The 22621-nt window shown below is 45.8% G+C and overlaps 1 protein-coding gene across 1 annotated transcript in view; it reads right to left on the reverse strand.

The window, feature by feature from the left end:
• Window positions 1-5605: 5605 nt before the first annotated feature.
• The window catches only part of LOC147426916 (uncharacterized), a 110480-nt gene continuing 93464 nt past the window's right edge, over window positions 5606-22621 (reverse strand). Inside the window, exons 13-20 of the mRNA XM_086498006.1 lie at window positions 12900-13007; window positions 12755-12831; window positions 12594-12677; window positions 8138-8258; window positions 7627-7710; window positions 7455-7520; window positions 7279-7374; window positions 5606-7174 (exon numbers count right to left, since the gene is read on the reverse strand). Coding sequence (XP_086354132.1) covers window positions 6062-7174; window positions 7279-7374; window positions 7455-7520; window positions 7627-7710; window positions 8138-8258; window positions 12594-12677; window positions 12755-12831; window positions 12900-13007 — 1749 coding nt within the window. The 3' untranslated portion in view covers window positions 5606-6061. The remainder of the gene's footprint in view (window positions 7175-7278; window positions 7375-7454; window positions 7521-7626; window positions 7711-8137; window positions 8259-12593; window positions 12678-12754; window positions 12832-12899; window positions 13008-22621) is intronic.

Consider the following 22621-nt stretch of genomic DNA (forward strand, 5'->3'; position numbering starts at 1 on the left):
GTTTCGGGATGCAATTGCTCATGTGAAAGTTTGTGACGTTTGTCAGTGTTGTGCGCCTAAACATAGTAAGGAATCCAACCATCTCTTATAGGTACCTATGGCATGGTTGTCATTTGAAAGATGGGGTTTGGTCTTTGTTGGTTCAATTTCTCCCCCAAATCAACCAAGCAATCGTAAGAATCTCCATGTTGATACAGATTATGCCACTAAATGGGCAAAGGTAATGGCCATTGATGACTGCATAGCTACTATGATGGCAAAGTTCTTGTATGAGTATATATTTTGTAGATTTGGGTGTTCCCTTGAGATCACCGGCGTTCGAGGCAATCACTTTTTCAATGAATTGATCGCCACACTGTTAAACAACTACAAAATCTTTCATTGCAAGCAGTGCTCTTACTACCCCAAAGCCAATGGATAGGCATAGCATACTAACAAAGTTTCAATTACCCTCCTCCGAAAGGCCTGCCATCTACATCTAACTTCTTTGGCTCAAGCCATCCTCGACATTGTTTGGGCATGTCGCACTTCCTTCAAAGAAACCATACTCCCTTTCAATTTTCTTTTGTCTTAGAAGAAATTGGTGCTTTTTAATTCTTCTCCGGATCCTCTAGGGTGGGTAGGCTTTGTGTCACAGCCAGAATTGCCTCTGCCATCCTTTCTCATCTCTTCATACCTCTCGCCCCTACCAAAGAGATCTTGTCCCTACCCTCCCATCCTTGCCCCTCCCCACTAACCCCTCCCCTCTATCCTCACCATCTCTTGCCCCTACCAACCCCTCATACCTCTCGCCCCTACCCTCCCATCCTCACCCCTCCCCACTAACCCTTTGCCCCTATCCTCACCAACTATCGTGCATGCCCACCCCTTCCTCTCTCCCCCTACCTTTGAATCTCTTGCCCTGCAAACCCTTATCACTTTGATTGAACTAGCCTCTCGCCCTACTTAGCGGTTCTATTTAGTTTGCAAATCAATTGATTCCCTGCCTCACTCTCTACTCACGAGTTCTATCGAATTCATACACATAATGCGCTTGCCAGTGTCACTTCAAGAGGTCACTCTATATAGGGTATGTACAAAGAAGTTCTAAGGGTTCTTGTATGTTACTTTGGAATTTTGAGCTCTATAAGTAAGTATATGTGGTGTGCAGTGAGCAGAGAGAGTAAGTTTACAATTGCAGAGAATAAGTTCAAGTGTGACAGGGTGCATTTACATTGTCACAATGGCAGGAAGTAGCAAGCAATCGTGAAGAAAAGCTTTAAGAAGAAGTCTGCCCTGGCTGACAAGCCTCTAAGTTTTGCTAATGAAGACTAATACCACATTATCCATGGCCTCACAGTTATGACTTCCTGTGATCCTAGTGATGAAAGTTATAGAGCATCTCCAGAGGACTCGACGGATTCACGTTTGGGCTCTAGCTCTGAATCAAACCCTTTGAGCGTTCACGAAGAACATCCTAAAGGCAAAAATAAGGGCAACAATCAAGTGATAATCCATGAGATTGGTAGGTCTAAAACATCTAAAAGTCAGGGAAAATTCACTTTGAATTTTCACCTATAGTCGCTCCATCTCTCGCGATCAGCTGTAAATGCTAAATTTTACAACATTGGTTTATACAGATTTACCTGTCGATGTTCATGTTGATATGGTCCATGAACTTCTGAAACTTTTTCCAAAGGTACCGGGTCGCACGCTTATTGCTACACTCATTGATCATGCCTTGGGAATTACCAACTTCTCATCTTTGAAACCAGCTACACGTACATATTCCTAGCTTTCTAAAGATGTTACCATTCAGGCATGTCAAGAGTTAATTTGTAATGATCATCCTGAGTAAAAGCTTTTGGAAATTTTCAAGTATTAATTTTTGGTCAACAATGCTAAAGAGTCTAAGAGAAGGTTTGATGTGCCTATAATGTTCTCGCACTACGATGACCTCTACTACTGCATGATCCACACTATACCATTTGGGTTTCATTAGATTCTCTATACATCACTGCAGTCGAGGGCCAAAATATTTAAATCCCAAGTCCAATCTATGAAATTGAGTTTTCAATGTTTTACAACTCCTATGTTGGCTTGGGTCATCAACATACATGTTAGCCCTGTGAATTTGGATGAGGATACGCAACGGGTGCACTCAAAAATGAAGAGGAGATCTCTTGAGAATGCGGTGGATCCCATGCTAAAGAAGAAGAAGAAGAAGAGGGCACAAGTGGTGAAAGACACAATTGAGCCACTACTTCCCTTGCCAATATTAGAGAGTTAGCAGACTAGGGTGGTGCACCTTCCACAATGCTCCGTGTCTACTTCCGTCCCTAGTTCTACTGGGTCCATGATTTGCTCTGCTTTTTTCGATCACATTCTTCATGTCCCATCTATTGCTTCTCCCTCACATGCTCCTCTCCCTACATCTCCCGTCTTCACTGCTACCACAGTGACTATCTCCCACCCCCTGCGTGCAGTTATCTTTTTCCCTATATCTCTCTCAGCTACACCCACTATGCATGCTACTAGCTCATCAGGTGTGCCACTTGTGATCCCTTTACCACCAGACATCTCATATGGATCTTCAGTAGTGGCAGAATCTACATCACTATTTCGGCTCTCTGAGGAGATATTGGACAAGTCTAAGAATGCTATTGCTACCATTGAGCTCAGAGCAGAGCGATTTGCTGCTATTCAACCAGTGCCACTCAGACACAAACGTAGCCATGGACGGGTCTGCAATCGTGAAAAAGGATGCTATCATTTTTGCATTGCGACAAGCACTGAAGGTGAAATCTTGAATCATCGACGACCTCTTGGCTCAAGTGCAAGGATTTCAAGAGACACTACTATATAGAGATATGGGGCCTAGGCTCTTGTGGGTATGGAGTATGAATGGAGTAGGCCATGGACATAGGTACACACTCCTATAGGTGTTTTAATCTACTAAGTAGTAGGTGGCTACTCCTTTCACAGGGAGCCGGCTTGTAGAGAGTAGAGTCCAGAAGCCTATAGTCCAGCATCACGCTTACGCCATCAATCTGATGGCTCCACCTCTAGAGGCTGACACTTTGGGTGCGGTAGTGGCGACGACTCTCTCTTGGCTGATAAGATCGGGATGTTCAGCTCAGTCTCTCCGTTGTACATATACAATTTAGTCTTTTCAGCTATTTGAGTGCACTAGTAGCTTCATTTTGCCAGTAGCTTCAGTATCTCTCACCGAGATGGTGAGTGTTCTTGTGGCGAGAAACATATAGCACGGCTACAGTGTCATCGGCACATGACAGGCAGTCAGTTATAGTTGGGTTGTACTTTACATTGGACAAACTTTCATTCCGTCGATGACACATGGCAGGGATACGAGTGATGGTATAGTCGACACCGTGGCCAAATCAGCACCACCACAATTTGGAGACAAACTTGGTTGGACTAGGATATTTTGTTAGCCGCGGTGTCTCTTTATGACTATATTTATCCGTAGTAACTTCTAGTCATTATATAATCATCCACTTTGTCTGGTCTAGCGTCTTGAGTCTTGAGCCATGAGTCTAGCACCGCACATTTGCACCCTCCCTGCACATTGGAGCCTCGACACCCCCATTGTACCTTGGAGTCGTGGGCTCAAATCTGAGTGTGCTGCCAGCTAGAGTCTATATCGTCTTATGAGTTTGTCGAGTTCTACTGAGTTCTGAGTCTGTTGTTGTGCTTTGAGGTGTTGTTCCATTTCAGTGTGATGTTTTCTTTCTGTTTGGAGTGATGTTTCTTGCTCAATGCACTGAGGAGTACCCACTATAGAGATCACGACACACTTTCCCTACTACAAGAACTCAAGTATGTACCATGAACACCAAAAAGCACACATTTGCATTAGACTAGCCTCTTTAAGTAGGCTGCCTCGTACAATCCATCTTCTTTTCCTTGGTGCCACAAGTCCTTAGCCTCTTCCTATTATAGCCTTGTATTTCGTTTCTATCCATTGATCAACCTTCTAAGTTTCCTCACTTTGTATCATTAATACTATAGATCCCTTTACTCCAATATGAGTAGCCTAGATATGTGCTTTGCAATTCCCTTGTTTTAGCCTTCTTTGTGATGCCTCGGGCTTCTATAGCCATGACTAACATTAGGACTCTTCTGCCCCCTAATTCCTAATTGTGGCATGATGTCGATGTCAAGGAGGAATTTTTTAAGAAATCTTCTCTTTATTTTGTACATAATAAATGGCATACAATAGGCAATGAGCATAACAATGTTGCAAACCATAAATAGTGACGTCTCTAGGTGAAAAATTTTGGTGGTGCCAGAGCCACTCAAATACAATGGGGGTGTTCAAGCTCCAACTGTGCAGAGAGTGTGCATACATAAGATTGAACACAAGACACAAGACTCTAGACTCCTAGAATGTCTATAATGTCCACGATGATTAAAATCGACTAAGCCTACATACAACCATAAAGAGTAGCCAACGGCTAACAAAATATCCTTGACAATCTAGCTTCGTATATCTCCGAACTATGGTGGTGGTGGTGAACTAGCCACGGTGTCCACTACACCACCACTCCATGTGCCTGCCACATCATTGCTGCCAAACAAGAATCCACCCAATGTAAACTCAAGACCAAATGTAACTGCTTGTCCAATGCAAGTGACATTGTATCCTTGCTACAATCTACAAATGCAAAGCATTTGATGATATCAAAGACATATATGAGGCTCTTTTCACAAGACGACCCACCTTATGAAACTACGACACCTGTAGCGACACTAGAGGTGGCAAACAATCACAACTTACTCCAAAGAACCACAATCCTACCACCACCCATCACACTGACACACAGAGAGGTCGCCCTCAAGGACGCCGAGACGATCAAAGCTACAAGATGCCCCCAAGCTCTCGATACAAAGCTCCAATACTCCGTTGCAAACAGGTCCAAGAGATCCAAGCTTGCTAGCAGCAAGCCACCAAGGCAAGATTTGTTCCGAGGCTAGTAGACTCCCCTCGATCATTGCACAACCCTTGCACCACAACCATGCATGTACCAAATCTTACACCCCCAATTTGAATAGGAATGAAGCTACGCAGCTTGGCTGCATTTAATGATTGTAATTCTTTGAGCCCATACAAGCAACCCCCCCCCCCCCCCCACACACAACAAAAAAACCCAACAGCCCCATATACCATGCATCTTGCATCCTAGCCTCCCCTGTTTCTACAAGACCACATTTTCTAATAGACGTAAAAAGCTCGAATTTTCCTTCTCTCTCGTGAGTGAAAGTTTCCATCTACAATTTCAATATGCCTCGATGGAAGGATCACACCCTATCTTGGTGTTGGGCATGGATTGCCAGCGTTCTGAATAAAAGTCTCCTCATGATTTTGTAGTTGCAGGAAGCATATCCACAGCACAAGGGGTTCATTCTGTGCGATTGGATCACGGTATAGACAAGGTCAATGGCATTTTTGCTCTTAAGATAGAGGTGGTCCACTTGTTCATTTTGGGCTATACTTTTGGAGCTTCAAACCAAGGCCGAACTTGGTCTATGAGACAACTCAATACACATTAGCGATATATCCTCTATCGTCCTCAAGAAAAGACAAGCGGGGGGAGAGAGAGAGAGTCCCTTATAATGTATTGCTCTATTGGGGCTTCCCAAAATGGAAGCTTGTTTAAAAAAATTTACATGTGTCCTTTTTGACGAACCCTTGAATGGGCACCAATGAGGCAGAGCATGGAGTATGCATTTGGGGTTCCTTCACATGCAAAAAGAAGGGAACCCATGTCTGTAGAACAACGGAACACTAATTCTGCAGCAACGCAGCTGTTCCAGCTTTGTTTAGAATATGTAGTGTGGGAAGTCAACATTGGTAGTTCTCATGCTGTGGCTTGCCAAAGCATGCAGAGGGTATGATATTTCCACCATGATCTTCTATTTGTTCCTGGCTAAAGCTTTTCTCCATTCAGATTGTGATACATTTCAATGCCTGCTTCCTCCCAAATCATTCTACCCCCATATTAAAAAACAGTCCTCCCTTACATTGACAAGTTGACAAGCCACTTGACACACCACGCTCTTAAACAGCAGCTTTTGTGCTCTTCCTCCCGGTTGACCTTTTTAGTCTTCCATTCGATGACAGCTCTAATCCTGGCTCCTTGGCTTCTAAATTCATTTGGACATTATCATCTACAGCTGTGTTTCTTCCACGCTTTTGTTTTCCATTTCCATCAGCTTTACTTGGTGCTTCCTTGGCCCCTGTAATTTTCTCTTTCTCCTTGGCTGCAATTGAATCATTTTCCCTTCGGCGCGCCAACCTTTTTGCTTTGGGTTTACCTTCTTCAACACAGTCACTACCCTGCTCCATAGTAGTCTGTGACATTGCTTCACCCTCAATGTTAACAACTATCTTTTGAATTGGATCGAGTCCATCTTCAATACCTTCACCCACCAACTGTGCTTTCTTTTTTCTTGACTTCCGTTTTCCTGCATCACTTTGCACTGTTGCATCCGCTTCGAAGTTAACCTCCCTTATTGCACTCACAGTAGACTTTTTAACTTTCTCATCACCTGCCAATGACTCATTGCACTTGCGATGTAGCAGCCTTTTTGCTTTCAGTTCACCTTCTGCAAGATTATCAGGACTTGGCGTTGCAACATTTCCTGCTGTTGATTCACCTTCAGCTTCAACAGTCTCTTCCTTACCGATCATTTTGGCTTGGGCTTCATCATCCACAACTTCCATGCTGCTTACCTTTCTCACCTCCTTGACTTTATGGTCACCTTCTTTACCTTCAATCTTAAGAACGCTTCGCTTTCTATTCATCTCGACTATGGGCTCACCCTCTACATTTTCAGAACTATTTGGGTCATCTTCTTCACCATCTGTTTTTACAGGCCTTGGCTTTCTGATCCTTTTGGCTTTTCCCGCACCCTCTACATCTTCAGTGTTTCCCAGTTTCGGAACCTTTTCTGCTTTGGGATCATCGCCTTCAGCTGTCATAATGCTCAATTGTACAACCTTTCTGCCTCTCGACACTGCATCCTTTCTACTTGCTTTTTGTTGCTGTAGGATTCTCTTTTTCTCCTCAGCTGCATGCACTGCTAATCCTTTTCGCCCGATACGCCTGACCTTTTTGCCTTTTAACAAATTAACAGCCCGCTCCAACGTTACTTCCTGTGGTGCCTCTCCCTGCCAATGCCAAAGTGAGAAGGAACCGTGTTAGCTAGAAAACTCATAAACTGCACTATCAATTATAACTCACTAAATCAAGCATGGTGTGCCAATGTAGCTACCTTGGGTATTGAGGCCAGAACATTTCGATGTCTGACATAGTACGCCTTACTCCCAATGCCAAGAGTAACGAGCTCGCCATCCTCTGGATGTTTACCCTAAATCAAGTAGGGAAAAGAGCTTGGATGCATTGACAAAGGACTCTCTAGATGCAAAACACATGCCTTCTCCGCCTTACCAGTGACATAGGAAACTTCATTAGTTCCTTGGCTTTCTCCAGGGTCAAATCGCTCGGATTAATTCCCTGAGGCATGGCAACCACAATAAATTAAAAACCAGCGCACCTTTGCAAACTGTGACAAATGTGGAGCCCTATTGGATAGAGATAAAAACAGAACATAACAAAAAACCTCTGGGATCTTAAAATTGCGTGTTCCTTTTCCTTGTTTCCCTGATTGAATATAGTATCCGTAAGGTCCCTTTCTCACTCGTACCTGTTCAAAAAAGAGGTCACTTGCAACTCCAAGCGTGTAGTGAGTGACCTTTCTTGGCTTAACAAGAACAGCCGAGCAGTTGGCAAAAGACAACACATCCGAAGGTTCTGTTAGCTTTCTACCTTGTAAGAAAGCAGAGTATCCACAAATTTCAGTGTTTCCTCGAAAGAATACTGTAATATATTTCTAGTATTAAGCTTTCTCAAGCCCAGGCTGTCACAGAATGATGATGTGGCACTAGGCAATCCGCAGGCGCACACACAGAAGGATCCAATTTACTAAGACTCTATGCTGGACGATCAACCTATTTATTTACAGAAAGATTTAACTACAAATGGTTGCCGACCCAACTTATGTCATAACACGGAAAACACATGAATACACAGGATATGCAAATATCTGCTTCATAATCATGATTAAGAAGTACCTCCAAATTTGTGTCAGGATCTAAGCCCAAAAGAACATCAGAATTTTGAATCATCTTCGATGGCATTTTGTTCTCTTCCTCCTCATTTACGTTCTCATTGTCAAGAAGCTGTGCTTTGTAGCTGAAATCAAAACCCAACATCACATGACAAGAAAAAACAACAGTACCGCTAAGAACAGTCACATTTGCAAGATCATCAAATATTACAAGAAAAACTATCTTCACAGGCACTGAAACAAGGGTAAAAAGCTACTTGACTATGCATAAGCAGAGATTGTTACTAGATCTTTCATTTCTTTGTAGTCCTTTTTCCTAAAATTCTTATCATCAAGTATATATCGCTTGAAATCAGGTTGCTTCTTGCACCCACATTTTGCGACAACATCACTTAATCAAACGCAGAGCTGAACTGACAGCATAAATTAAGAACACTGACGTACTAATCAGCAACTTCCTTGGAGTCTACAAGCTGAAAGGAACTGTAAAGAGAATAACTTTTTGAAAAGGAAAACCCTCACATTTGACCTGCATGAGCCATTTATTATTTATGCAGTGATGGATAACGGTCAGGCCCCTTTGTTGTACTTTTTCTGTTTGGACGAGGACGTTGTTAAAAACAGCTGATGGTAAGAGACATAAACAAAACCAAAGGATGCTGGTGCCCTTGATCCTCACTTGATAAACAGAAACTGAACAGACAAACAAGAGACCCTTAAGCTGTTGGTTCTTTTTTTTTCTCCAAAGAAAAAGATCCTTCCATTAGTTAATAAAACTGCCCATGGGGCTACAAACCACCTCTACTAGAGAGGGCTACATCAAAAGCATGGGGAGACTCTCCCAGTGAGCAAACAAAATATGTACAATGGGGCTAAATCACAAAATGGGAGGAGGAAAGAGCCACACACATGGCCGGTAGTGCCATCTGGGCGCACCCTGGACCATGGTGAAGAAAGGCCCTAGGGGCTAGAGTCACAGGGAAGCCTCTCTGCGCTTTCGCATGCAGTCAGAGCTGCCCTGAAGTCTCTCGAACTGACCCCTGAGAGTATGAATCAGCTCCAACCGAAAGTCACGAAAAGTCTTCGCCGATGGGACAGGGCGAGCCTTGAAGCTGCGGAAGCAGGCTGAAGTGTAGGTTGACCCCCCTAAATGACTATCGTCCTGCTCGTGGAGGCTGGCTCCAAACAAGGGGCTGTCTCAAGCGCTCCTCCGTGCAGGTGGGCTGGTGCTGGTCCCAGCCACTCCTCAGCCCTCCCCTAGAAGCAGCCCTCTGACAACAAAATTCCCAAGAAGCACTCTGCTCTACTACTGGGTCTATGATCCCCAGCACCTTCGAGAACATGGTAAGGTGATGACCTGCCAGGCTACTTTGGCCCGGGCTAACTGGGTCTCGCGCCCTGACCAAAGAAAGTTCCTGATCAGCCTCTCTAGCTGGAGCTCGAGAAGATCCAGCAAGACGCGATGTACCACATAGTAGCCAACAGCACCTGGTTGGCCACAACAACTCTGCTTGCAAAAAAAAGCCGTGCCGAACTCCAATGCAGCAACTTCCCCCTAATGCAGAGGAGGAGGGGAGCAGTATGCTATTAAGGGGACAAGTCCACGCCAACCTAACAACCCAAGTAGCGAACTGCAGTCTCTGGGGAATCCATCTAAAACCCTCACCTGGCGACCAATCAGGCGTAGGAGCACTGCCAACCCAGAAAGCAATTGACTTCTTCCAGTTGATCAATGCTCCTGAAGCACAACAAAACATCTCAAAAGCCTGCTCACACCTGCACGGAAGGTTAGGGATCATAGATCCAGCACGGCAGAGTAGATTCCTCCTTGGGAAGTTCATTGTCGGAGGTCTTCTTCCAGGTGAGGAGCCTTGGAAGGAGCTTTTGCTTCGCCCAATCCGCGGCTAACTTACCGATTGGCAAACCTTGGAGCCCCTCCACTCCATGGATTTTCACAAAAATGCACAGAGTGGGACTGAGCAGAAGATGGGAGGACCCGTTTGCTTTGAGCTTTCTTTGGTCTTGGGAGCAGTTGAGGAGGGGAATTGAGCAGCATCAGCCCACATGCACTGAGGAGCGTTTGAGGCAGCCTCTTACAAAGAACCCGTTGGTCAGTACTCAACGAGGTCACATAGTTGGCAGATGATGATATATTGGATAGGTTCGTGTTAAGAATCTTTTGCGCTTTTGTGAGGATGTTGAATTTGGCATACATGTCAATCAAGGAGTAGACCCCATGTCTCTTGGGATCCCATGGCAAAGAGTCCATTCCACACCCTAGGAGACTGGTTGCAACTAGCAGCTCTTCTTGAGGAGATTCAAAGCATCCAGCTGCGTGGCATGAGGGGGGTGCAGAGCATGTGTTAGGATCTTGTTTAGGCCATACCAGCAAAGTGGCATACTCCTCTCGAGCCGGACGCTCCCAGCTCGATGGGGGCTTTTACTCGCCTTGAGGTCCTTATAACACTTAGGGCTTGGTCAGACTCAAGCCTTTGCATGTTCTTTGAGGTTCAACAAGAGGGTCGCCTCCACAGAGTTACTACTAAGACACAAGAGATAGCAGAGTGCTGTTTCCAGCGGATTCGAGTTGTGGACATTGATGGGAGGACCTGTGTGCGTTATCCCGACGCGTCAGATCTTGAGACTGAACACTGGCGGCTATGGGCTTGGGCGTATCGCGCTCTGACACGAGTGTAGTGGAGCCTAGAGGAGTGGTTGTTGAGGGATCCTTTTGCTTGAGCTGATCACACACGGATCCCCTTCTTTCAGTACACAGCATGACTAGGGCGTCCCATACTGGGCGCTCAGAGGGAGGCCCGGCCTACTGCTGCAGAGCACTGGTAGGAGGGTGGTCTCATAGCTGAGTTTTTGACAAACTTCTAGGGGCACTTGTGGGACAATAGGGAGCCGAGGAGAGTCACCAAGACGCCCATCCAGCCACCGAAAATGGGAGGAGGTTGGTCTACAGTGGCCATCCGGCGGGCTCTGCCCCCTGCAACCACCCACTTTAGTCACGGCCGCTTCGTATGTGGGACTGCTTTATGGCACAGCAGGTTCGGTTTTGCATTCTACAGGTAATGCCTACCCTGTCGACAACTATAGACAATACACTTGAGGTGCTGCAGCATGGTCTACCCACACGGACCAGCACTTCGTTTCGAGTTGTCTTCAGCTAGCAGGATGATTGTGATACAGGAGGGCCGGCCTACACTCCAACCCACCACAAAGCTTACATCTCAGGGATGCCTCCGCATCATGGAGGCCCACCCCATCCCAGTAGCAGAGAGTGTACATGACATATGGCTGGAGCTGATCCATACACTCAGGGGACAGTTTTAGAGGCTTCAAGGCAGCTCTGACCGCATGCAAGAGCACCATGAGGCATTCCTACGACTCTAGCGACCAGGGCCTTTCTACACCATGGTCCATGGGGTGCCTAGATGGCATTACCAACTACCTGTGTGGTTGTTTCCTCCTCCCATATCCTAATTTAGCCATCCTTGTACATATCTCACTGTTTCACTGGGAGGGTTTCCCCACATTCTGATCTAGTCCCCCTCTTATCAGGGCAGTTTGTAGCCCGCTAGGCAATTTTTATTAGCTAATGGAAGGATCTTTCTTTCTTTTTTTTAATCCCTAACCATACACACTACCCTTGAGGAGGAGAAGATGCGACATGCCCACCGACTCCACATAAGAGTCACCGGCATAGTAGAGAAGAAAGACTCGACACCTGACATGGGATAGCAGAGAACTATTTACCAAGCTTGGGTACAAAGAAGAAGAGTCACCCCCCTTCAACAAGATTCCGAGACCCGGCAAAGACCTAGCGAAAGAGGGGGCCCTCATCCCCCAATTCTCTTTCGAAGAGGCAAGGAACTCTTTCATTAGAAAAAGGGTGATTCTATGAGGACTCATGGCCCGCCCTCTACCTAGACGAGGACCTCACACCAATACAAGTAGAACATAGACAGTCATGCATGCCTAGGATGCTCTAAGTACGTGAAGAAGGGAGCACAGCACCATACCGCAGTGGGTGGGTCATCATTGATGGCAAGGTCGTTGCATAGGGACTCACGACCTATGGGACACAACATGAGAAGATTCACCTTGCGGTTAAGAACTGAAATGGTTATCTATGGACACACCCAAAGCGCTACAAGTTCAAGAGTCTGACTAACACACACAACTAGACTGCTCAGGTTTTGCTCACATCCTAACTTGCTCCCCTCACATTTTCAGCCATGACTTAGACCTACACACTTTCCTCTCCCAGCCATAATATCCGCTCTCCATTGCAATTCTCATAACCACGATCCTTGAGCATCGAGAATCCCTTATCAGTCCCATGGGTAATATTGGATCTTTGAGGGCGATGATAAAATCTATGTATCCATCTATCTCTCTTCTGTTCAAAGCAGGCTAGTAAAACTCCTAACTTGGAAGTAGAGACTTTTTACCTACAGTCTGGATATCTGTTGCAGCCAAAAAAATAGCCAGATCCAAAACGACTTAATTTCAGTGTGAGTTTCCCTTGTCCACAGCTGTCCAGACAACATAAAAACCAAGTTATTGTACTGCAGGACTTGAGAAGAGACGTTACGACACATTATGCTAGCACCTTGGACAAGTCTGACCACTTATACCCAGGCCCTTGAAACAGTAGGAAGACAATGTCTGTTGTAGCATATCAATAACCTGTCCAGAAAATGAAGCATCAAACAACTTGCCTCTCACAGAAAGACAAACTAACATGTAACGATTACCTCTGATACTTGTACTTTCAAGGATGTAGCTACAACACTTTCAAATTCAGGCCAAAAACCTCGCAATACTTCTTTCCACTCAACTTTCCCCCCAGAGACTTCATCAAGCTGAAAGAAACCCTCAATCAAGTCAGCCCATAACTTCTTCTATATAAGCACAATTTTGGCAACAGTTATCTAAGCATAAACCAGACAATATTCAATTTAGAATTTGATCAAAAGCCCTTCCATCTGACTAGCAACACTCCACAGAAAACCTGAACATTCGAAACGAAATACTTCACCTTTAACATCAGGGAAAACATAATTACAGAATCATAATAGTCGAATTCCAGTTGTCTGTGTGTATCTCTGCTTATTCAAAGTCATTAATTAGAAAAGATACAAAGGAATCAGCGATACATGACTAGAGTTAAAGAGCTCCGCTGGAGAACCAAAAAAGACCACAATGTTAACCTGCGAAGCTCCCATTTCACTTGCATTTGTGTAATACCATTCTTGGACTAAGCCTAAGAGCAGATGCTAACAGCTATTAGCAATTGGACAATGCCCAAGAAAAGAACCTCGTAATTGCAAGAAATGTGCTTCCATCGAAGGAGACAGAGGGAGGCCAACAAGACTGAACATGGTTTCAACATTAAGTGCTACACATACAAACTTGGAGGCAAAGACTGCACTTCGTCGCTTCTTTGCTGAGGACATTCTGATGAGGAGTTTATTTCTTTGGAAATGGTTCAAGTAAAAGCTAAAGTGGACCCTACTTCTACACATCCTCCCTACCTCCATTTACATATAGAGGAGTTGAGCAATGAGGTTGGAACAAAGTGCACGATTTACTGGGGCTGCAAGAGAAATTTATGGTCATAGTATTGTGTGTGATGGTCAGGATGACACTTGGGGCACCCATTATTATCATATCAAACTTACATTATCGCCATTATGTTCAAAAAATTGAAGATAATCCCCACAGTACAAGTTAGGGAATTCATACCCCCTGTGTCCTGCACCTCCGATTCAATCCAATCCATCTGTACAAATGGGTTCTAGCATTTTCTCTCTGGTCTCTGTGCTCTGCTCATGTCACATCTTCCTTGTGTGATACTTCATCAGTGGCAAAGGAATCTATCCCTTGCTCAACACCCTCAGCGTCCTCATTGCATCTTTACTCTGCAGGTTACACAGACACCACCATTCAATCTACCCCACTTTTTTCGCAAGCCGGCACCTCCCTCGTCATACGTGTTCAGTATAAGCAGAACTGTATGTAGTGTATATATGTAGTATGCGAGTGTCTCACATCATGTTTGGCAGTTTCCAGTTTGGCTTTGCTTGGTGCAGTTTTAGTTTTCACCTCACTGAGATGGTAAGGAGACTACTGGCACGCAATCTGTAGCCAGTCCACAAGGTAGGCTGCAAAGGCATACACAAGTCGCTTCATTGACTCGAGTCTACAGTTGGACACTGTGGAGTCCCAGAGTGACCACAAAACAATTCAAGGCCGAAACGCTTCACCCTCTAAACATGCTGCTTCACCACAAAACCTTCCAGTCTAATAATCGAGTAGAGTGACACGTGGACTGCAACATGCATATGTGGATTTTGCAAGGCCCTAAAACCGAAAACTATGGTACCTTACATTAGTGAAACAGCATGAGTTTCACTTAACCAACGGAAAATTTCACGGCTCAAAACATTTTACTTATCCATGCCCACCGTAATGCGCTTCATGGTGACCATGTGGTGGACCAGGCTAACCACTTGGGGCCAGTGACTAGAGCTCAACTTGTGGAGCAAGTGCTCGACTAGACTGTGGATGAGTCGAGTAGATAAGTCTCTAAGGTAGGCTACCTTTTGGACGGGAGTATTATTGACTTGCATGGCCTTTGATGGCGATATTTGGCTCCAGATTGCTCATTGTAGAGTTCTCTCTGTCTTAAGTCTACTCCTGGAAGTCCAAAAACATCCCTCTCACCACCCCCTTTGTATTGCAGTCATTGTACATGGTGTGAAGTTGTGTGTGTTGTTATCAACATTGTCATCATAACGTCCTATAGTAAAGTACAGTACGGTTTCATACAAGAAAATATCGTGTATTACAATCTATAATGTATGGTTTTAGATTCGTGCGGTGTATTTTTCAAAAATTTCTTAAGAACCATGTAATATTGTACATTGTGTTGTATCGTCTATTCATAGAGCATGGCATATTTGTACGGTATGGGAAATTCGTACACCATATGGAAACTTCCATGGGTGTTAGCCAACACTTATGTACTCGGTCAGTGAAACGAACGAGGAGAATGGATCTCCCGGCTACACAGACCGCCTACAAATACGCATCGAACGAACCACCCGACCATAGCCACCATCCGGCAGCTCCCTCGTGCTGGGGCCAGCGTCCGAGGACATAGGCGTGCACCTGTAAGACCGGGCGTCCCATACCACCCGGCCTCACCTCCTCGAGGTGACCTTGCGCACTCCTAGCCTCGCGGGCTAACCACTAGCACTCAGCTAGTGGGGGTCGATAACTGTAAATGAGGCCTTGGCCTTCCTTTTATAATAATGGCCGACCACACTCGCCGAGTTCACACTACGTCCGCCCGGACACTGGACGCCCATCCCGATGGCATCTGGGCTAGATCCCCTCTCCTGTGAGCGGGACATAACATACTTGCCCCCTTAATAACCATTGATGTCCTCATCAATGAAGTGGGGATACTGAGCCTTCAAAGCTCTAACAAGTTCCCAAGTAGCAAACCTTTCAGATTGACCCTTCCATTTCATTAAGTACTCGTCATAAGCCTTTTGGCGCGAATGACGGGTACGATGATCTAAAACTGCTTCAGGTTCTCGAGGAATATACTCAATTTGAATATCTTGCCATACATTTTCCTCGATAGGCACAACAACGTCAGGTTCGCCCAATTTCACTCTAAGGCGGCTGATATGAAACACTCGATGTACACTAACATCCGAAGGAAGAGCCAGTTTGTAAGCAACTTGGCCAATTTTCTTTGTGATCAAAAACGGACCACAATATCTAGCTGAAAGCTTATAATGCTTTCCTGTTCGCATAGTCTTGGAATCCTTGGGTATCTTCAGATAGACCCATTGTCCCACATCTAGAGTCCTTGGAGACCTCTTTTGATTAGCATAAGTAGTGACTCGATCACGAGCCGTTCTTATACTATCCTTAGCCAATTCAAGCATTTCTTGCATGTCATACAGGAAATCCTGAGCTTGGCATTCCTTGACTTTCTCTAAGCCAATAGCAATTGGGGATTTAGGTTCAAATCCATACATCAGCATGAACGTGCTAAATCCAGTAGCAGAATGCTTGCTACTATTATAGGCAAACTCTAATTGTGGAAGATACCTTTCCCAATCAGATTGCCTGTGAGAGACATAGGCTCTCAACATGTTCTCCAATGTTTGATTCATCCTCTCAATTTGTCCGTCAGACTCAAGATGATCAGAAGACGACATACTCAACTTCGTCTGAAGATGAGCAAACACATCTCGCCAAAATCGGCCAGTGAACTTAGTATCTCGATCACTGACGATATCTTCTGGGAGACCATACAGCTTATAAAGCTAATCGACAAATAAAACCACCAACTCATGGCTTTTTACTGTCGACTTTGTTGGTATAAACTTCGCCATTTTTGTGAGTCTATCGACCACAACCCAAATAACATCATTGCCCCGACTAGTATTTAGCAAACCAACGATGAAATTCATGGAAATACTCTGCACTTGGCATCTGGGATTTCCAATGGATGTAGCAGGCCAGCATTCCTAAGGCGCTCTATCTTATTGACATGACATTGAGCGCATCTCTTCACAGAGTTCTCTATGTAAGAGCGCATTCTTGGCCAATAGAAATATCGTTTGACCAAAGCCAAAGTTCTCTGGATGCCTGGGTGCCCAGCGCTAGGAACATCGTGGCATTTGCACAAAATCCTTTGTCGAATCTCATCGATTTCCAGCACGCAGACTTTACCATTTCTGAACAATAGTCCACCTCTAATGGAATATTGTCGCTGTCTCGTCTCTCCAGCACGACTCACTTGGGTCTCCGGACGACCCAAGCCTGTATGCGAGTCATGCCCCGCTTCGACCTCGTTCCATATCTTGCCAAAATGGCCATTGGTACGACATAGCCCTCGGAGAGAGAGATAGAAATCCGTCGAGATTTCAGCCATAGACAAGGCATTAACCTCAGGAATCCTGCTGAGTGCATCGGCAACTCGATTACTGGATCCTTTTCTATAACGGATCTCAAAGTCAAACTCTTGCATAAGCTCAACCCATCTAGCCTTCCGGCCTCTGAGATCACCCTGATCACAGATATAGCGCAAGGAATGATGATCCGTCCATGCAACAAACGTAGAGCCATACAAGTAGTGTCGCCATTTCCTCAGGGCGTGGACTACGGCGTAAAGCTCCTTTTCATACGTTGGATAACGCATCTCAGTGTCAGAAAGCTTCTTACTTTCAAACGCGACAGGACGTCCATCCTGGTATAATGCCGCACCAATAGCATAATCACTAGCATCCGTTTCAACCACAAACGGTTTGTCCACAATGTGCAATATTGACGCAGTAGTCACCAAGTGCTTTAGTGTCCGGAAGCTCTCGTCGAGACGCTCATTCCAGACAACAGGGGGATTACCTTTACGATAAGGACCCGAAGTCTTCGGCCCTTTGACCCCTCCTTTTAAAAGTTGCATAAGCGGAGCAACAACTTTAGAGTAATCCTTGATAAACTTGCGAAAGAAGCCAGTAAAGCCTAAAAAGGACTTTACTTGGCGTACATTCTTCAGAATGGGCCAATTTCGCACTTTATCCGATTTTTCAGGGTCAACGCGAATTCCATCGCGAGTAATGATGTGACCCAAGTACAGAAGCTCTTTCTTAAAGAATTCACACTTAGAAGCCTTAGCGTAAAGCTTCTCAGTTCTCAGTACTTCGAGAACAGTGCGTAAATGCACTAGGTGCTCATACAAACTTCGGCTGTAGATTAAGATATCATCGAGAAATACAACAACGAAGTTGCCTAAAAATGGTCTCAACAGATCATTCATCATCTGCTGGAACGTAGCTGGAGCATTGGTCAAACCAAAAGGCAAGAACAAAAACTCGTAGTGACCATAACACGTATGGAAGCCTGTCTTAGGAATATCTTCCAGTTTGATCCGTATTAATGATAGCCTGATCGCAAGTCTATCTTCGTAAAATACAACGCTCCATGGAGCCGATCTATCAGATCGTCCATGCGCGGGAGCGGATACTTGTTCTTGGCAGTGAGCTTATTCAACCCCTTGTAATCCACGCAGAAGCGCATAGTGTTATCCTTCTTTCGAGAAAGTAACACTGGCGCTCCCCACGGAGACTTACTTGGTCGAACAATACCCGTGTCGAGATAATCTTTCAGCTGTCGTTGAATCCGGTCCTCCTCGGTTTTACTAAACCGATAGGGTTGCTTTGAGAAGGGTTGGCTACCAGCCACCAACTCAATGCCATGATCTACTCCTCTCGAAGGCGACAAGCCAGGAGGTAGATCATCAGGAAAAACATCCTCGAAATCAGTCATGATTTCTAGGATAAAGTTGGATTCGTCGGAATCCCCAAGTTCAACAGAAGAACATGAAACATTTTCACGAAATTCACCAAAAGTACCAAGCACTAATGAATCAAACCAACCAGACGGTACACATTGATAAAAGTCAACATCAGAAGACTTTATTTCTTTATAGATTTCCAAAGCAGTAACAACTGGTATTGCAAAACCATTATTTACAGACTTTTGATTACAAAGCGACACGGATACATGAGACATGTTCTGCTTAACAAAAACAAGAGAGTGATATACATAGTCTATATACAATGAGTCTTGTTTATCATAAAACCATGGAATTCATAAAATAACATCTGCTCTGTCCAGGCGCATGATGTGGAAATCCAGGTTCTCTTTGTAATCAGCCAACTCGAGCGACAAGTCAGGAACCATCTGATTCCATACATCCGTATCCACGCCACGAGCCATCTTCACGCGATACTCATGGTCACTGTCCCGCGTCTACAGGCTCAGTTTCTGCACCAATTTTGCATCCACAAAATTGTGTGAGCTTCCATTATCAAGGAGTACGGTCACGTCGTGACCATTGATCTTCCCGAGGAAACGGAGGAGATCGTGCTTATCAAACACTTTGGTGCTAAAAGTACAATTAGTGCATGAATTGTGCGCTAAGTGATGGATTTCAACTTGAACAACATCAGAGTTACCTGAGATCTCATGAATCTGAACCGAAGGACGACCTTGCGGTTTCTGTGTCTTCTTCTTCTTGGGGCAATCCTTGATTTGGTGACCCGTCTGGCCACATCCGAAGCAAGCCCCCTTCTTCACTGCATCAGCAACTAAAGCATTTTTGGCTTTCGTCTTCTCCTGAGAAGATCTCGGCAGTGATTTGGACTTATGCTGGAATCGGGGTCGCTTCCTCAAAGCACCCTCACTGGAGTGATGGTCTGCAGTTCTTTTCTTCTCATAATTCGCTCCATTTATCCATGGAACGTCCTGGCCTTTGCCACTGCATCCTCGACATCAGTTGGGGCTTTATCCTTAATTAAGGCCCAACGGTAATCCCAGCAGATACATGTGCACAGCGTGCGTAGAGTCCACCTTGCAAAAGGTGAGCGCCTCTTTGAAAGCTGTCGCATATTTATCAAAAGACAGTTTTCATAGAAAGACTCTACAGTTTGGCATAAGCTTTCAAAGGATCCATTTTGGCGAAATCCCTCTTTAATTCCAAACAAAAATCAGCCCACGTCGTTGTCATGTCGCGCCACAAGGTAAGCGCCTTACTGCGCAGATAGAGAGGAATTGTATGAATCCTCCGTTCATCATGCTCTCCATGGAGATCAAAGTATGTGGTCCACTGGTGCAGCCAGTTATTTACGGCCACTTCCGTACACTCCTTCTCTTCCCCTGAGAAATTTGTAGTTTTGTACGGAATCGTGGCAGTCGGACCACCCTGTGAACGCCCAAAAGCAACAATCTGCGTCCGCAATTGCTGGAGATGGGTTTCACCCTCGAAAATACGTGCAGTCGTCGACTGAGCCATATTTTCGAGAGTAGAGGGTCGGGAACTCAGCCCCTGTACGACCCCTTCAAGAGAGGCCAAGCGAATGTTCGTCTGAACGTTCGCGTTTTCCAGAGCGGTAACACACTAGTCGAAACTCTAGAAAGTACTTGTAATCCATGTGTAGAGAGATGCGTGAATGGAATTTGAATATTACATGGCGCGTCGTCACGTTGCACATCCGAGCTGGAGGAATCCATGGCAAAGTGCGTGAAAAAATTGGAAATTTCACGCGAATCTGGGCCTTTTCTGCACTTTCCGTTCGCGAGAAGTTGAAGTTCAAAGAGTTCCACGCGTCGGCGTGAGCGTCTGAAGGCGAGCAGGTGATGGCCGGAGCGCGAGCAGGTGAGAGAGGGAGAGCTCAGGTGACGAGCAAAGGAGTCAAAAGAGAGATCTCTGCAGACTTTTAAGTCTCTGTAAGTGATTTATTAATAATATGCAAGTTCACACTTAACTTAAAAAAAGTGTCCAAACCATATTTTAAAAAAAACCTCAAGTGACCAAGTCACTTTAAAAAAAAAGTCCCTGGTCATGTTTTAACATAAGGCAGCGTAAAAAAAAATCGAACGCTGGCTTGGTCTACAGATGCCGCGTGGGTTGAGAGAAAAGCATCGCACGCGCGTTCTTGGGAGGAAGCACCGCTTGCGCACACCCGTGCCATACACACGCCCAACCTCTAGTTCAGCACCCACGTTGACAAATCCCCTGCGCAAGGATTCTCTCTCTCTCTCTCTCTCTCTCTCTCTCTCTCTCTCTCTCTCTCTCTCTCTCTCTCTCTCTCTGTGCTGCTGCTGCGCGCTCTGTTGCTGCCTGCGTTCTCTGTTGCCCTCGCTCTGCTGCTGCCCCGCGCGCGGTTACACGCAGCCCCCCCTCAGCGCCGCTCTCCCCGCCTCGCACCCACACCCCCTGCCCCCCCCCGCTACGCCGCGCGTTGCCCTGCCACCCTCCCTTTCTATCGCCCCCCCTCTCTATCGCGCCGACCCCCCGCTCCCTCTCTCTCTATCGCTATAGCCCCCCCCCCCCCCCCCCCCCCCCCCCCCCCCTCTCTCTATCACGCTGCCAATCGCCTATCGCCTAAACCCTTTACTTACGTTTTACATTTTTAACCCTTTCACCCTATCGCCTATCGCCCCCCCCCCCTTTTTACCTTTACTTACATTTTACATTTTAACCCTTTCACCTTCTCTCTCTCTCTCTCTCTCTCTCTCTCTCTCTCTCTCTCTCTCTCTCTCTCTCTCTCTCTCTCTCTCTCTCTCTCTCTCTCTCTCTCTCTCTCTCTCTCTCTCTCTCTCTCTCGCGTCTGTACTCTATCGCTGCCCCTCGCTTGCCATACCTCCTCACGCTCCCACACTCGCCCAGCTACCGCGCCCGCTGCTAGTGTGGGTGCATGCGGCCTCTCAATCATGAGAAAGCTGAATAGCAAGGATGACCCGGTGGAGGATGCCATCCAAAAATGCAAAGAAGAACTGAGCAAGTCCATCTGCAAGATCAACCGCCACCTCTTAGGTACTATTAACGACCTCGACGCACGTGTGGCAACACAAGAAATCACGATACGTACACTCGAAGATCGCGTGAAGGCCCAAGATGAGGAAATCGCACTACTCAAGAAAGAGCTTGCAGAGGTGCGATCGCAGAATGTCCTCGAAGAGGAAGAACTTCAACCCTCTGTCATTGAAGAGCTTAACACGATCAAGGAACAAGTACGGGCCATCAAAGAAGGTGGGGAGCAACAAAAAGAAATGACGACCTCATGGGTAGATGTCATCACAAAGACCCAGCAAAAAGCAGAAAAGGCCGAAAAATGGATCGAGATTGTCAAGAAAGGGAAAGGCAAGGAAATAACTCCCACCCCCACACCAACCATCATCAACCTGACACTCGAAGAGGAGCAAAGGAGACGTGTGCAGGCCTTACACGTAAGGGTATGTGGCCTCAGAGACCAAGATAATGTAGACAAAGAGGTGAAAGAACTCATGACCTTGGTGGGGGTCAACGAGCAGACGCATACAAGGGCTTGGAGAGTGGGCACTAAGAAAAGTGGGAGCAACGGAGAAACCTCGAAGGAAAGGGCACTCATTCTCCGCTTCCCCTCCATGGAAGAGAAGAAAGATTTCTTGAAGAAGAGAGCGACTCTAAAGAAGACGGGCATCTTTCTTGGAGATGACCTCACCCTCTCGCAGATTGCTCATATGCAAGAAGTAATGCCGGAAATAAGAGCCACAAGGGAAAAGGGGAAGATTGCCTTTTACAAGGATGGAAAGGTGGTGATATTGGAGCGACGCCCTGCATGACAGTGCGAGACCTATGGGACCACACTAAAGATGGCAACTTGGAATTGTAACGGGTCACTCCGTCTTGATGTAGGGGCCTTTGAGGATAGCTTTATGGGGAGAGACATCATTTTCTACTCTGAGACGCATCAAGCACCGGGACAATCCATGCCACAGGTGAGTGGATATAGATGGGAGATAGCCTGCAGACAAGAGACCAGATCGGAGCATCGAGGACGGGGCTCAGGGGGGAGTGGCAGTTCTATTCAGGGAGGAACTGCAACCAATGATATATATAGCACGCAAG

Source organism: Adiantum capillus-veneris, chromosome 24, assembly GCF_014529385.1.
Source record: "Adiantum capillus-veneris isolate H3 chromosome 24, ASM1452938v2, whole genome shotgun sequence".
Lineage (NCBI taxonomy): Eukaryota > Viridiplantae > Streptophyta > Polypodiopsida > Polypodiales > Pteridaceae > Adiantum > Adiantum capillus-veneris.